Here is a 16,463-nt window from a genome sequence, read left to right on the forward strand (position 1 = left end):
GCGAGCCCCGCCCACCCCGCTGACGGGCGGGCCGGAGGACCAATCGGAAGCCTCCGCCGCGGGGTCACGCCCTCGCCGCCTCAAGTCCGGTCAACCGTATTTATTGAGCGCTTACTGTGTGCAGAGCACTCTACTAAGCGCTTGGGAGAATACAATAAGCCCAAATGGGGCAATCTGATCATTCATTCAATCGTATTTATTGAGCGCTTACTGTGTGCAGAGCACTGTACTAAGCGCTTGGGAGAAAACAATAGGCCCAAATGGGGCAATCTGATCATTTATGCAATCGTATTTATTGAGCACTTACTGTGTGCACCGCACCGTACTAAGCGCTTGGGAGAATACAATAGGCCCACATGGGGCAATCTGATTATTCCTTCATTCAATCGTATTTATTGAGCACTTACTGTGTGCAGAGCGCTGTACTAAGCGCTTGGGAGAATACAATAATAACAACAATGGCATTTATTAAGCGCTTACTATGTGCAAAGCACTGTTCTAAGCGCTGGGGAGATTACAAAGTGAACAGGTTGTCCCACATAGGGCTCACGGTCTTAATCCCCATTTTACAGATGAGGTAACAGGCACAGAGAAGTGAAGTGACTTGCCCAAAGTCACACAGCTGACAAGTGGCGGAGCAGGGATTTGAACCCATGACCTCTGACTCCAAAGCCCGGGCTCTTTCCACTAGGCCCACATGGGGCAATCTGATTATTCATTCATTCAATTGTATTTATTGAGCACTTACTGTGTGCAGAGCACTGGACTAAGCGCTTGGGAATATACAATAGGCCCACATGGGGCAATCTGATTATTCATTCAATCGTATTTATTGGGTAGGGACTGTCTCTATATGTTGCCAACTTGGACTTCCCAAGCGCTTAGTCCAGTGCTGTGCACACAGTAAGCGCTCAATAAATACGATTGAATGAATGAATGAATTGGAGCACTTACTGTGTGCAGGGCACTGGACTAAGTGCTTGGGAAGTCCAAGTTGGCAACATCTAGAGACGGTCCCTATCCAACAGCGGGCTCACAGTTTAGAAGACCTTGTATCTACCCAGCGTGGCTCAGTGGAAAGAGCCCGGGCTTCGGAGTGGGAGGTCATGGGTTCAATTCCCTGCTCTGCCACTTGTCAGCTGTGTGACTTTGGGCAAGTCACTTCATTCATTCATTCATTCGTATTTATTGAGTGCTTACTGTGTGCAGAGCACTGTACTAAGCACTTGGAAGTACAAGTTGGCTACAAATGAAGACGGTCCCTACCCAACAGCGGGCTCACAGTCTAGAAGGGGGAGACAGACAACAAAACAAAACATATTAACAAAATAAATAGAATAAATATGTACAAGTAAAATAGAGTAATAAAACTGTACAAACATATATACATATATACAGGTGCTGTGGGGTGGGGAAGGAGGTATGGCAGGGGGATGGGGAGGGGGGTGAGGGGGAGAGGAAGGAGGGGGCTCAGTCTGGGAAAGCCTCCTGGAGGAGGTGAGCTCTCAGTAGGGCTTTGAAGGGAGGAAGAGAGCTAGAAGAATAATGATGGCATTCTTATTAAGCCAATTTTATTTTATTTATGTGCAAGGCACTGGTCTAAGAGCCGGGGAGGTTACAAGGTGATCAGGTTGTCCCACAGGGGGGCTCAGTCTTCATCCCCATTTTACAAATGAGGTAAGTGAGGCATAGAGAAGTTAAGTGACTTGCCCAAAGTCACGCAGCTGATAATTGGCAGAACCAGGATTCGAACCCCTGACCTCTGACTCCAAAGCCCGGGCTCTTTCCACTCAGCCACGGTGCTTCTCTATTCATTCAATCGTATTTATTGAGCGCTTACTGTGTGCACAGCAATGTAAGCACTTGGGAAGTACAAGTTGGCAACATATAGAGAAAGTCCCTACCCAACAGCGGGCTCACAGTCTCTCGGCCTGTTACCTCATCTGTAAAATGGGGATTAAAATTTAGAGCCCCTCTGTGGGACAACCTGATCACCTTGTAACCTCCCCAGTGCTTAGAACAGTGCTTTGTACGTAGTAAGCGCTAAACAAATACCATTATTATTATTATTACCCCAGCACTTAGAACAGTGCTTTGCACATTGTAAGTGCTTAACAATACCATCATTATCATTATTTAATATGTCAGTGGTATTTAGTGAGCACTTACTCTGATGATAAGCACTTAGTACACTGCTCGGCACACAATAAGCACTCAATAAAGAGTAATAATAATAATGATAGCATTTGTTAAGGGCTTACTATGTGCAAAGCACCGTTTCAAGCACTGGGGAGGATACAAGGTGATCAGGTTGTCCCACGGGGGGCTCACAGTCTTAGAGGTCAGGAGTTCAAACCCCAGCCCCGCCAACTGCCAGCTGTGTGACTTTGGGCAAGTTGCTTCACATCTCTGTGCCTCAGTTATCTCATCTGTAAAATGGGGATTAAGACTGTGAGCCCCCCGTGGGACTCCAAAGCCCGGGCTCTTTCCACGCTGCTTCTATATACGATTACGAAATCATATAGGAAATACGATTGAACGAATGAATGATGATGGCGGCATTTGTTAAGCGCGTATTGTGTGCCGAGCACTGTTCTACACGGTAATCAGGTTGTCCCACGTGGGGCTCACAGTCTTCACCCCCATTTTACAGATGAGGGAACTGAGGCACAAAGAAGTCAAGTGACTTGCCCAAAAGTCACACGGCGGGTCAGTGGCGGAGCCGGAATTAGAACCCCTGACCTTTGGACTGCCAAGCCCGGGCTCTTTCCACTAAGCCACGGTACTTCTCGCTATGTACAGGGCACTGTTCTAAGCGCTTGGGAGAGTACAACAACACACGCGGTCGAAACCCAACAACCTCTTAGCTACAGACGGGGTCACCTGGGCCGCCCACGGGTGCGCTTCCCTCCTTCAGGGAGATTCCACTGCCCCTCGGCAGTGGACCCAGCCGGACTTGGGTCAGGTCCCCCCGGGTGGAACTGATGGAGTCAAGGAATCAAACCTCACCCTGAGCTCCGGGGTCGGCCAACGCCGTCCCCCAAAGCCCCCATGGGTGCGGCTACCTGGGGATGAGCACGGCACCGTGCGAGACGGGCACCGGAGCCCCCGTGACGGGGGCCGAGGGCACCGGGGGAGCGAGAAGGGAAGCAGAGCGAGAGGAGGGCAAGGAGGAGGTGTCAAGAAAGAGGAAGGCTCGGGGGTGACGCGGGGTGGGAGGACCTATGGGACAGTGGACACCCCCAGCCCCCCGGGCCCCAGGAACCAGACACCCCTGGCGTTGCACGAGACGATTTATTGGCCGGCGGCCGGGCTACGGCTTCCTCCCCTTCTTGCGCAGGGATTGACCCTCCCCGGAGAAGGCGATGAAGCGGCCTCCAGCGTCATCCTGGTGGACGGGAGGAGCCTCGGTCAGGGGCCCCGGCCCGGCCCACCCTGCGCTCCCCACCAGTCAATAACACCCCGTCGCCCCTTCCTTCCACCCCCGGTTGGTGGTTCAGCCAGCCGTCGGGTCCCCCAGAGTGAAGGCCTCTCCCCACCCCAACCGGCCTGGCTGTCCGGGTTGACTGCACTGGACTGAGTCCACTCAGGACGGCACTGACCTCCCCGGGAGAGGGGCCGGCCCCTCACAAAGCCCAGTTTGGCGCGCCCCTCTCTCCTTCCCTCCCTCCCGTACACCCCCCAGAACCAGATGAGAAGACCCCGGATCTACTCACCTCTCCCACCTTCTTGGCCAGGGGTCTTGAATTCCGAATGAAGGTGATCCGGCCCAGGCGGAAGTCGTAATTGGGAATTCCCCTGGGGATGGAGAAAGGGGCACAACCTTGAAACCCGCTTCGCTTCTGGGTTTCAGACCTCTACCCAGCTCTCGCCACCCAAGACCCCTCCGCAAACCCACTTCCTCCAGGAGGCCTTCCCTGACTGTTGTCCCAGTCACCACCCTTGGCAGGGCTACCGCTCTGGAGTGGGTGTCTACTCTGGGCTATGCTCCGTTTAAGAGCTTGGGGAAATGGACAGAATAACAACTGTTAGTGCTTGGTAACCACTGAGTGGCAAGAACTGCGGCAAGAATGATGACTCTCCCCCCGCTTCAAAGCCTTATTGAAGGCCCATCTCCTCCAAGACGCCTTCCCTGACTAGGCCCTTCTTTTCTCTTTTCCCACTCCCTGCTGCATCGCCTTGACTTGCTCCCTTTATTCCGCCACTTGCCTGCCGGGTGACCTTCTCCGGACCTCAGTTCCCTCATCTGTAAAATGGGGATGAAGACAGTGAGCCCCCACATGGGACAACCTGATTACCTTGTATCTACTCCAGTGCTTAGAACAGTGCTTGGCACATAATAAGCACTTAACAAATACCATCATTACAATTTTATTCACCACACCCTACTCCCAGCCCCACATCACTTATGTACATACCTTTAATTTATTTATATTGTTAGTCTTCCCCTCCAGACTGTAAACTCGTTGTGGGCAAGGAAGGTGTCTGTTTTATTGTACTCTCCCGTGCACTTACTACAGTGTTCTGCACACCGTAAGCACATAAGAAATATGACTGACCTACTATTAAGAGTAGCAGTACTAGAATTTATTAATAATAACAATAATAATGGCATCTGTTAAAGGATTACTATATGCAAAGCATTGTTCTAAGCACTGTTGGGGGGGGATACAAGGTGATCAGGTTGTCCCACGTGGGGCTCACAGTCTTCAATCCCCATTTTACAGATGTGGTACCTGAGGCCCAGAGAAGTGAAGTGACTTGCACACAGCTGACAAGTGGCAGAGCTGGGATTAGAACCCATGACCTCTGGCTCCCAAGCCCGGGCTCTTTCCACTGAGCCACGCTGCTACTCTAAGCGTGAACAGCGCTGAACTAAGCATTGGGAAAGAATTCCCCATTGGTCGCATTTACGGCCGTGTTCTCTCAACGCTTCCCAAACTTCCCGTGGCACCAACTGTTTCCAGAGCTCTTTGCCTCCCGTTCTCGGTAGACATGGACAATCTGCGTCCTCCCATCTCCCCCATTTGATGGGAAGCTCCTCAAGGGTCGGGGTCCGTTGCCTGCTGCTTGAATCCTTTGTTCTCAAGTGTTCCCACCCGGTGCCCGGATTGGTGCCCGGCCTACGGCGGGTTCAGCCAATTTAGGGGCGGAGGAGGCCTAGTGGAAAGACGGCAAGGCTGGGGCCCACTGTTGGGTAGGGACTTCTCTATATGTTGCCAACTTCTACTTCCCAAGCGCTTAGTCCAGTGCTCTGCACACAGTAAGCGCTCAATAAATACGATTGATGATGATGACGGAGGCCTGGCTCCACCCCGGGCTCCGCCACTCATCTGCTATATGACCTGGGGCAAGTCACTGAACTTCTCTGGAACTTACGTGCGTCATCTGTAAATGGGAAATTAAGATACCTGCTCTCTCACCCCTTTGGACAGCAAGCCCCGTGGGGAACAGGGCCTGCGTCTGAGCCGTGCCGATTATGCCTACCCCAGCGCTCTGCACAGCGGGGAGGGTTTAAGGGACATTTGGTTTATTTCCTACTAAAACCCAGCCAGCTCACTTTGCTTGTCTCATCTACTTCACCTTAGAGCCCTGTTCACATCCTCCTCTGGCCTGGATCTCCCCCTCCTTCCCTAATGAACAGACCACTGTTCTCCCCACCTCCAAAGCCTTATTAACAATCACACCTTCTACAAGAGGCCTTCCCCAACTAAGCCCTCTTTTCCCCTACTCCCTCTCCCTCCCAAGCTGCCCTTGCCCTTGGATTTGTACCCTAAGTACTTGATGTTCACCCCTTCCCCTCAGCCCCACAGCACTTGCGTTCATAGCCATCGTTTATTTTAAGGTCTGCGTCCCGCTCTAGACTGTAAGGTCCTCGTGAGCAAGGAGCGACCGCCAATTCCGTTATGCTGTACTCTCCCAAGCACAGTGCTCTCCTCACCACCCAACCGGCGGGGTAGAGAGGACCACGGGGGGCATTTGGCAGGTCCGCCCAATCCACAGACCCCGGATTCTCCCACGGTGGCGTTCCCCCACCCCACACTGCCCGCCTGTCACCTCCGGATGTCTCCGGGCTTCATGGGCGAGGGGCGAGGCTCGACGCCTTTCTTCTTTCCATCCAGCCGGTTCCCGGAGCCAGAGAATGCCTGCAGGGAGTCAGGGAGTCAGCTGAGCCTCCCGGGATTGAGCGGGGAGAGTCAGGGGCGATGGATGGCCTGGGCTGGGTTAGTGCACGGAGTCAGGGGTACGGGATGGTTCGTGCGGGGTCACTGGGGGAAGAGTCAGGGGTGTGGGATGGTCTATTGGGTCTGTATTGGATAGTCCGGCCATCAATGTGCACGTGGGGGTCCAGGAGGGCAACCAGCACCTGGCTCCCCCCCAGTGTCCTGGTGCCACGGTTGGAGACTCAGCCCCCGATGGCGGGGTGCAGGGGGACAGTGAGAACTCCTTGCCCCCGCAGAGATGGCTGTTAATGCCCACCACCCCAATCCAGTCACTCAGCACGTGCCCCTCCCTGCCCAGGAGGCGGCCCTCGCCAGGGCAGGCACTTACTCTAAATCCAATGTCGCCCACGTAGCCGCTGTGGTCACCTTCGACGTCCTGTGGGGCAGGGGAGAGGGAAGAGGAAAGACCGGCCGCTGGCCCAGAGCTCAACACGCTCCCGATCCCCGGCCGGCTGCTCCGGCTGGGACCCCGCCGACCCCGGAGAGGGAAGACCCCAACGGACTGACAGGGCGAGGGAGGGAGGGAGTATCCGCCCGGGAGACAGTGACAGGGAGAACGCTCGGATGGAGACCCGAATGGGCAGAGCGCTTCCCCAATTCCTGCCTGGGCATCCAGGCCAGAGGACACCCTTACGGGTTCCACCAGTTCCGAGAGTCGACACCCTTGGGTGACCGTGAGTGGGAGAGTTAGGGTGTGAAAAGACCATTCCTGACCACAGCGGCGTTAGGAGAGGGACGCCGGGGGCCTGGTCCGGGCCGGAGGGAGGGCCGACGGCTAGGCCTGTTTCACTGGGGGCTTGTGGGGCCCCGGGGACACGCCGCAAAGAGTCCCGGCCCGGCCGGGCGGACGGTTAGGGAGGCAGCCGAGTCGGGCCGAGCCCTCGGGGAGATGCTCACCGTAATCTCCTCGGGCTGAGTCTGCCTTTCGGGCTCTTTGTAGCCCAAGGGGGCGTCGAAATCGACCTGCAGGAAGACGGGGGGGCAGCGTGAGCCGCCCACTGATTGATTACGGTCCCCACTCCAATCGATCGATCGTATTTATTGAGTGCTTACTGCACTAAGCACCCGGGCCACGCCGTCTCTCCCGAGCCCAGCTCCCAGCCCACTCAAAACCAGACTGGGGAGAAACGGCGCTTGCTCTGTGCGGAGCGCTGTACTGGGCCCGGGGGGGAGGCAGCCCCTGCCCCATGTGGGGCTCACGGTCTAAGGGGGATCCCCCTCTGCCTGGTGTGAGCACCCCCCAAACTGTGAGCTCATTGTGGGCAGGGAATGGGTCTGACATTATATTGTACTCTCCCAACCACTTGGTACAGTGCTTCGCATACAGTAAGCAGCGTGGCTCACTGGAAAGAGCACGGGCTTTGGAGTCAGAGGTCATGGGTTCGAATCACCGCTCCGCCACCTGTCTGCTGTGTGACCTTGGGCAAGTCAAAACTTCTGAGCCTCAGTTACCTCATCTGTAAAATGGGGATGACGACTGTGAGCCCCACGTGGGACAACCTGATCACCTACTATCCCTCCCCAGCACTTAGAACAGTGCTTTGCACATAGTAAGCGCTTAACAAATGCCATTATTATTATTATTATTATTATTATTATTATTATTAAGTGCTCCATAAGTACGACTGAGTGAATGAATGCCCCCCTTCCCTGGCCCCCACTTGTCACCTTCTGGACTGTGAGCTCACTGTGGGCAGGGAATGTATCTGACGCCACATTGTACTCTCCTAAGAGCTAGGTACAGTGCTCTGCACATAGTAAGCGCTCAATAAATATGACTGAGTGAGTGAACCCCAGGCCCTAGGCCTCCGGGCACGCCCCTTGGCCCGGCTCCCGCCCCTCCACCGCCTGCGGTGCCCGGGCCCCTGCCAGGCTCACGTTCATGTCACACTCGATGATGGACACGGCCTTGTCCGGTTTGGTCTCCATGACCCGCAGCTCGTAGATCTGCAAAGGGGAGCGTCTCTCAGCACTCCTGGGGCCGAGATTGGGACCAGGCCTCCCTCTCGCCGTCCCCCTCCCGGCCCGGCTCCCCCGGTGACCAGAAGATGTGGAGGCCCGTTCCCAAGCCCGCCCGGCCACCTCAACGCCCAACGCTCCGACACGGGTCTAATGGCCAGGGAGCGCTGACCCACACCTCCCGGCCAGATCAAACCTCCCCGAGCCCGGCCCCCCGGCCCAGAGGGAACCACTGGCCCTGTCCCCCAGGACGGAGGGCACTGCCCATCTTAGCCCCCCACCCCAGTGGGAAGCACCCGGCACAGAGGGCAGCGCCCGGCCGCTCCGCTCCGGGGGACACCGCCCGGCCCGGCCCTCGACCCCAAAGGTGCGGCTCGGGCGGCCTGGCCCCTCCCCACCTTCTCATTGTAGTTGATGGCGATCACATCTCCTGTGGTCAAGCAGGCAAAGTTTCTCAGGGCGTTCTCCAGCCTGGGAGCGGGAAGAGTCAAGGCCAAATGGAAGGAGAGACCGAACGGTAATAGTAATGATGGCATTTGTTAAGCCCTTACTATGCGCAAAGCACTGCTCTAAGCGCGGGGGGGAGACAAGGTGATCAGGTCGTCCCACGTGGGGCTCACAATCTTCATCCCCATTTTACAGAGGAGGTAACTGAGGCTCAGAGAAGTTAAGTGACTTGCCCAGGGTCACACAGCAGACACGTGGCGGAGCCGGGATTCGAACCCATGACCTCGGACTCCCAAGCCCAGGCTCTTTCCACTGAGCCGCGCTGCTTCTCCCGGCTGGGCGGCGCCTCGGGGCCGAGGGCCTCTGGAGCCCCTGCCAAGACAAACGCCTGCGAGAAACCAACGCCATCGCTGCTGCTGCCGTTTGGTCCCGGCCCCGGCCGCCGCTCGCGTTGACCCGCGGGCCCCGCGCCCCTGCCCCCCGCGGGCCCCCTCCCTCGGGGCCGTGCCGCCCAAGGATACACGGCTTTGGGGTTGGTGATGTCCAGGAAGTCGGGGCTCTGGGGCTGGAACTTGGAGTAAGTGGCCACCTGCAGATTGACGCTCTCCACCTGCACCAAGCCTCCCTCTTCCAGGAGCAGGTTCTGCATCATCTGCGGGGGGGGACGCGGCCTCAGGGTAGGGGCGGGGGGCGGAGGGGGCGGGGGCAGAGGCCTCCCCCGGGCAGCATCAGTCATCCGGGACCGGCCCCTTGCTGCGGTCCCCTGGGCAGGCCCCGTGCCCCCGGTCACCCGACAGCCTACCCAGTGCGGGAGGTAACAGATCCCCTCGTCGGCCACGAACTCCAGCACGCCACAGTGAGTCAGCCGGTCCGAGTTCTTATTGGTCAGCTTGAACAGCATGGGGTACGTGATGTTCAGCCGGCCTGGAGCCGGGTCAGACGGGGAGAGCGGGACCGGCCGGGCCGGGGAGACAGGGAGGGCAAGGAGGAGGGAGAGACGAGGAGGAAGAGCAGAAAGAGAGGCGGGGAGGAGGGGGGCTGGTTGGGGACACCTCGCCTCACCCTGCCACTGGCAAAGGAGCCGGGGGGTAAGGGAGCGGGGGCATGGCTCCTTCGCCCTTCCCAGCCCCCTCAACGTTGTCTCCGAGCGGTGGCGGGGAGGCTGGGGGTTCTAGCGGGGAGCACGGCAGGCAGGCCCAGGATGGTGGCCCAAGTTTGAGAAGTGGCCCATGACGCGGGAAGGGTCCCCGTCCCCTTCCCGGAAGGGCCGCCCCATGTGCCCGCCAATGCGGGAGGTTTCCCCACTCTTGGTCCGAGCTCCCGAGGGCAAACCCCAAGCCCCCAGAGGTTCCAGCCACCATTCACGAGTGAATTCCCCGGCGGGTCGGACCCTCTCCGGGATTCCGGTGGCCCCTCACGCCTCCAGAGGGACCCCACCCCCGGCCCAGCCCCGGGGGCTACTCACTGAGCTGGTCCAAGGCCGACGGCGGCATGATGACTGAGGAGAGAACAGGCACGGCCCAGTCAGGGCCGGGCACGGGAACCTGACGCGCAGGGGGCAGGGGGCTCGGCCGGAGACCGAGAGACGGGCAGGCCGACTTTCCTCTCTGGGTCTCTGCCCGGGGGGGCCGCGCCCCGCCTGCCGGCCCCAAGAGACTAAGGGGCGTGAGTGATGAGGAATGGTAGGGGGAGGGCGGGGAGGAGGAGAAGTAAAAAGAAGCACATACTCTTCCCGCCTTTCTCCACATCTGACCTGTCGTTGGGGCCGGCCAGCATGGACACGGAGAAGCAGCGGTACTGCGTGGAGAAGCGGTTCTGGAAGACCCGGGGGATGGGGTGGTCGAACATGTTGAAGGAAAACTGGAATTGGAGTGGAGAGAGAGAAAGAGAGAGTGAGACAAGCCCGCGGGAACATCACACCGGGACGGAGCCCCCCCACCAGCAGCAGCACCCAAGAACATATTCACGGTTGGCCCTGGCCTCACCAGGGCGGTGGCATGGGGGCACCCACCCTGACGGTTGCTCCTTCAACACCCCTGTCCCTCCCTCACTTCCCGGCATCTCCGCAACCTGGCAGAAACAGGGCAGGGTACCATGGGGGGAGAAGAGAGACAGGGACAGGGCGGGGAGAGAGGGATGTGGTCCCCGGGGGGGGCGGATGAAATGGCACCAATTCCCCCAAAAGACCAACTGGACGTTGCAAAGATCGGTGCAGTGTGGACGGCTCTAGACGGAGAGACCGCACACCGCGCATTTTGGTACAGGGCAAATACGTAAATAATGTTATTTATTTTTTTAAATAAATACATTTATTTAATAAATAAATAAATTTATTTATTTAGTATTTATTTTACTTGTACATATCTATTCTATTTATTTTATTCTGTTAGTATGTTTGGTTTTGTTCTCTGTCTCCCCCTTTTAGACTGTGAGCCCACTGTTGGGTAGGGACCGTCTCTATATGTTGCCAACTTGTACTTCCCAAGCGCTTAGTACAGTGCTCTGCACACAGTAAGCGCTCAATAAATACGATTGATGATGATGATACACACCATTCAGTACGGCACATCTGGACACGGCCCTTACAAATACGCTCGGAACCGACACCCTCCGGATCACCGCTTCCCGGTGCTCTGACCGGCCCAGAGGCGGTTCCCGGGCAGAGGGCCGGGGGAGGAGGAGAAATGGTTGGGAAACATTCAGGAAGCACTAGCCAGACCCTCAGGATGCTGGTCCGTGCGGAGACGGTGGGCATGGCCTCGCCAATCAAACAATCCACGGTATTTACAGAGAGATTACTGGGTGCAGAGCACTGAACTAAGCACTGGGAAGAGGACAAAGCGATAGAGCAAGTAAGAGGACAAAGCGATAGAGCAAGTAAACACGATCCCCACCCTAAGGGGCTTCCAGGCTAGCGGGTCACACGGACGTTAAAATAAATTCATTCATTCATTCAATCGTATTTATTGAGCGCTTACTGTGTGCAGAGCACTGGACTAAGCGCTTGGGAAGTCCAAGTTGGCAACATAGAGAGACAATCCCTACCCAACAGTGGGAGAGGAAGAAGGGGGCTCACGGGGGAAGCGGCAGACTGTAAGGATATGGACGTAAGTGACTGTGAGCCCGTTGTTGGGTAGGGACCGTCTCTATATGTTGCCAACTTGGACTTCCCAAGCGCTTAGTGCAGTGCTCTGCACACAGTAAGCGCTCAATAAATACGGTTGAATGAATGCTGTGGGGCTGGGGGGTGAGGGGCAAAGTGCTTAGGGGCCCTTCTTTCATTCATTCATTCGATCGTATTTACCGAACGCTACTGTCCCCGTGGGAGAGAATAATATAATGAGAAGTAGACAAATTTCCTGCCCACAATGAGCTTAGAGTTTAGATGGGGAGGCAGGCATTAATAAAAATAAATTAGAGATACGTATCTAAGTGCTGTGGGGCTGGGATGAATAAATGGAGCAAGCCAGGGTGACAGAGAGCGGAGTGGGAGAAGAGGAAAGGAGGGCTTAGTCAGGGAAGGCCTTTTGGAGGAGACACAATAATAATAATAATAATGATAATAATAATAATAGCATTTATTAAGCGCTTACTATGTGCAAAGCACTGTTCTAAGCGCTGGGGAGGTCGTAAGGTCGTCAGGTTGTCCCTCGGGGGGCTGCCAAGCTGCAGGGGCTGCGTTCCCCAGCGCCCAGTCCGCACAGAATGAGAAACAGTGTGGCTCAGTGGAAAGAGCCCGGGCTTGGGAGTCAAGAGGTCGTGGGTTCAAATCCCGGCTCCGCCACTTGTCAGCTGGGTGACTTTGGGCAAGCCGCTTCACTTCTCTGGGCCTCAGTCCCCTCATCTGTAAAACGGGGATGAAGACTGGGAGCCCCCCCCCGTGGGACAACCTGATCACCTTGTAACCTCCCCAGCGCTTAGAACAGTGCTTTGCATGCAGTAAGCCCTTAACAAATATCATTATTATTATTTGAGAAGCATCGGGGCTCAGTGGAAAGAGCCCGGACTTGGGAGTCAGAGGTCATGGGTTCTAATCCCGGTTCGGCCACTTGTCAGCGGGGTGACTTTGGGCAAGTCGCTTCACTTCTCTGTGCTTTGCACATAATAAGCGCTTAATAAATGCCAACATTATTATTATTATTCTCTGGGCCTCAGTCCCCTCATCTGTAAAATGGGGATGAAGACTGGGAGCCCCAAAGGGGAAAACCTGGTTATCTTGTATCTGCCCCAGCGCTCAGAACAGTGCTTGGCATATAGTAACCGCAAGTTGCTTCACTTCTCTGTGCTCTGCACAGTGCTGTGAACAGTGCTTTGCACATAGTAAGCGCTTAATAAATGCCATCATTATTATTATTATTCTCTGGGCCTCAGTCCCCTCATCTGTAAAATGGGGATGAAGACTGGGAGCCCCACGGGGGACAACCTGGTTACCTTGTAACTGCCCCAGCGCTCAGAACAGTGTTTGGCATATAGTAACCGCAAGTCGCTTCACTTCTCTGTGCTTTGCACATAGTAAGTGCTTAATAAATGCCATTATTATTATTATTCTCTGTGCCTCAGTCCCCTCATCTGTAAAATAGGGATGAAGACTGGGAGGCCCACAGGGAACAACCTGGTTACCTTGTAACTGCCCCAGCGCTCAGAACAGTGCTTGGCACATGGTATGCGCAAGTCACTTCACTTCTCTGTGCTTTGCACATAGCTAGCACTTAATAAATGCCATCATTATTATTATTATTATTATTATTATTATTCTCTAGGCCTCAATTCCCTTATCTGTAAAATGGGGATGAAGACTGGCAGCCCCACGGGGGACAACCTGGTTACCTTGCATCTGCCCCGGCGCTCAGAACAGTGCTTGGCACACAGTAAGTACAAGTCACTTCACTTCTCTGTGCTTTGCACAGTGCTGTGAACAGTGCTTTGCACATGGTAAGCAATTAATAAATGCCATCATTATTATTATTATTCTCTGGGCCTCAGTCCCCTCACCTGTAAAATGGGGATGAAGACTGGGAGCCCCCCAGGGGGGACAACCTGGTTACCTTGTATCTGCCTCAGCGCTCAGAACAGTGTTTGGCACATAGTAATCGCAAGTCGCTTCACTTCTCTGTGCTTTGCACAAAGTAAGCGCTTAATAAATGCCATCATTATTATTATTATTCTCTGGGCCTCAGTCCCCTCATCTGTAAAATGGGGATGAAGACTGGGAGCCCCACGGGGGACAACCTGGTTACTTTGTAACTGCCCCAGCGCTCAGAACAGTGCTTGGCACATGGTATGCGCAAGTCGCTTCACTTCTCTGTGCTATGCACATAGTAAGCACTTAATAAATGCCATCATCATTATTATCATTATTATTATTCTCTAGGCCTCAATCCCCTTATCTGTAAAATGGGGATGAAGACTGGGAGCCCCACGCGGGACAACCTGGTTACCTTGTAACTGCCCCAGCGCTCCGAACAGTGCTTGGCACATGGTAAGCGCAAGTCGCTTCACTTCTCTGTGCTTTCCACAGTGCTGTGAACGGTGCTTTGCACACAGTAAGCGCTTAATAAACACCACCATTATTATTACTATTCTCTGGGCCTCAGTCCCCTCATCTGTAAAATGGGGATGAAGACTGGGAGCCCCACGGGGGACAACCTGGTTACCTTGTATCCGCCCCGGCGCTCAGAACAGTGCTTGGCACATGGTAAGCGCAAGTCGCTTCACTTCTCTGTGCTTTGCACAGTGCTGTGAACCGTGCTTTGCACATAGTAAGCGCTTAATAAATGCCATTATTATTATTATTATTCTCTAGGCCTCAGTCCCCTCATCTGTAAAATGGGGATGAAGACTGGGAGCCCCACGGGGGACAACCTGGTTACCTTGTATCCGCCCCTGCGCTCAGAACAGTGACTGGGACATAGAAAGCGCAAGTCGCTTCACTTCTCTGTGCTTTGCACATAGTAAGCGCTTAATAAATGCCATTATTATTATTATTATTATTCTCTACTAGGCCTCAGTCCCCTCATCTGTAAAATGGGGATGAAGACTGGGAGCCTCACGGGGGACAACCTGGTTACCCTGTAACTGCCCCAGCGCTCCGAACAGTGCTTGGCACATGGTAAGCGCAAGTCGCTTCACTTCTCTGTGCTTTGCACAGTGCTGTGAACAGTGCTTTGCACATAGTAAGCGCTTAATAAACGCCACCATTATTATTACTATTCTCTGGGCCTCAGTCCCCTCATCTGTAAAATGGGGATGAAGACTGGGGGCCAACCTGGTTACTTTGTATCCCCCCAGCGCCCAGAACAGTGCTTGGCACATAGTAAGCGCTTAAGAAATAGCATTATTATTGTTATTATTCTTAACAACTAATAGTGTTATTAATAACTAGACTGTGAGCCCACTGTTGGGTAGGGACCGTCTCTATACGCTGCCAACTTATACTTCCCAAGCGCTTAGTCCAGTGCTCTGCACACGGTAAGCGCTCAATAAATACGACTGATTGATTGATTATTGTCCTTCCCAAGCGCTTAGTCCAGTGCTCTGCACACAGTAAGCGCTCAATAAATACGATTGATTGATTGATCGATTGATTAACAAATACCACGGGGGACCGGGATGACTCGGCGTTTGGCGGCTCCCTCGTCCTTTAGCGGGTCCCGGGGCCTCCTACCATGGTGGATGATCTTCTTCTTCTTCTTCTTCGTTTCTTCTTCTTCTTCCTCCTCCTCACGGCCGACCGGCCTCCTCAGCTGACGGGACGGCAGCCCCTCAGCGCGGCCCCCACCGGAAGTGCGGGGTCAGAGGTCACGGGCGGGGGCGGGCACCGGAAGAGACGGGCCCACAAACATGGCGGCTCCAAGCTGAGGGTGGGGGAGGGGCCTCACCCTTTCCCCGCCCTCCCTAACCCTGCTCCGGTTTTCCCGCTCCGGATTTCACGGCCGTCCCCCTTCCATTTCACGTCCCACGGCAGCCCCCTCCCTCCCACCCGGGAACCTTGGCCGAGCCCGGTTTCCTCCCAAAACTACAACTCCCAGAAGACACTGCGAGGGCCCGTTCCCCAAACTACAACTCCCAGAAGACACTGCGAGGGGGGCCGGGCCTCTTCTCCGCCTTACCTCCTTCCCTTCCCCACAGCAGCTGTATATCAATCAATCAATCAATCAATCGTATTTATTGAGCGCTTACTGGGTGCAGAGCACTGTACTAAGTACAATCTAAGTACAATCAGTCAATCAATCAATCGTATTTCGTATATATGTATATATGTTTGTACGGATTTATTACTCTTTATTTATTTTACTTGTACGTATTTATTCTATTTATTTTATTTTGTTACTATGTTTTGTTTTATTACTCTATTTATTTTACTTGTACGTATCTATTCTATTTATTTTATTTTGTTACTATGTTTTGTTTTATTACTCTATTTATTTTACTTGTACGTATCTACTCTATTTTATTTTGTTCATATGTTTTGTTTTGTTCTCCGTCTCCCCCTTCTAGACTGTGAGCCCACTGTTGGGTAGGGACCGTCTCTATATAATAATAATAATAATGGCATTTATTAAGCACTTACTATGTGCAGAGCACTATTCTAAGCGCTGGGGAAGCTACAAGGTGATCAGGTGGTCCCATGGGGGGCTCACAGTCTTAATCCCCGCTTTACAGATGAGGTAACTGAGGCACAGAGAAGTGAAGTGACTTGCCCAAAGTCACACAGCTGACAATTGGTGGAGCGGGGATTTGAACCCATGACCTTTGACTCCAAAGCCCGTGCTCTTTCCATTGAGCCACAATGCTTCTCTGCAATATGTTGCCAACTTGGACTTCCCAGGCGCT

At 54.4% G+C, this 16,463-nt stretch overlaps 1 protein-coding gene across 3 annotated transcripts; it reads right to left on the reverse strand.

The window, feature by feature from the left end:
• Positions 1-3,275: 3,275 nt before the first annotated feature.
• On the reverse strand, positions 3,276-15,360 carry UFD1 (ubiquitin recognition factor in ER associated degradation 1). 3 transcript variants are annotated; one of them, XM_038762907.1, is made up of 12 exons: positions 15,295-15,360; positions 10,358-10,490; positions 10,096-10,128; positions 9,433-9,554; positions 9,152-9,282; positions 8,582-8,654; positions 8,103-8,171; positions 7,122-7,187; positions 6,553-6,603; positions 6,058-6,146; positions 3,717-3,798; positions 3,276-3,388 (listed from the first exon to the last, which is right to left on the reverse strand). In XM_038762907.1, exons 1-12 carry the CDS (start codon positions 15,295-15,297, stop codon positions 3,314-3,316), a joined length of 927 nt encoding a protein of 308 aa, XP_038618835.1. In that variant the 5' UTR covers positions 15,298-15,360; the 3' UTR covers positions 3,276-3,313. The 3 variants fall into 3 exon arrangements, with proteins under 3 accessions (XP_038618835.1, XP_038618836.1, XP_038618834.1); XM_038762908.1 differs by having other exon boundaries at positions 6,553-6,600; positions 15,295-15,359; XM_038762906.1 differs by having other exon boundaries at positions 6,553-6,600; positions 9,152-9,554.
• Between the last annotated feature and the right edge of the window lie 1,103 nt (positions 15,361-16,463).

The sequence above is a fragment of the Tachyglossus aculeatus genome, chromosome 21 (assembly GCF_015852505.1).
Source record: "Tachyglossus aculeatus isolate mTacAcu1 chromosome 21, mTacAcu1.pri, whole genome shotgun sequence".
NCBI classification, from domain to species: domain Eukaryota; kingdom Metazoa; phylum Chordata; class Mammalia; order Monotremata; family Tachyglossidae; genus Tachyglossus; species Tachyglossus aculeatus.

What these genes read in the sequence shown, in the direction of transcription:
- UFD1 (XM_038762906.1), bottom strand. An exon ending in CTCAGCCCGAGGAGATTACG is followed by an intron (nt 6,601 to 7,121) that starts GTGAGCATCTCC and finishes CCTGCCCCACAG; the next exon opens with GACGTCGAAGGTGACCACAG. An exon ending in TGGCCAAGAAGGTGGGAGAG is followed by an intron (nt 3,389 to 3,716) that starts GTGAGTAGATCC and finishes CCCGTCCACCAG; the next exon opens with GATGACGCTGGAGGCCGCTT.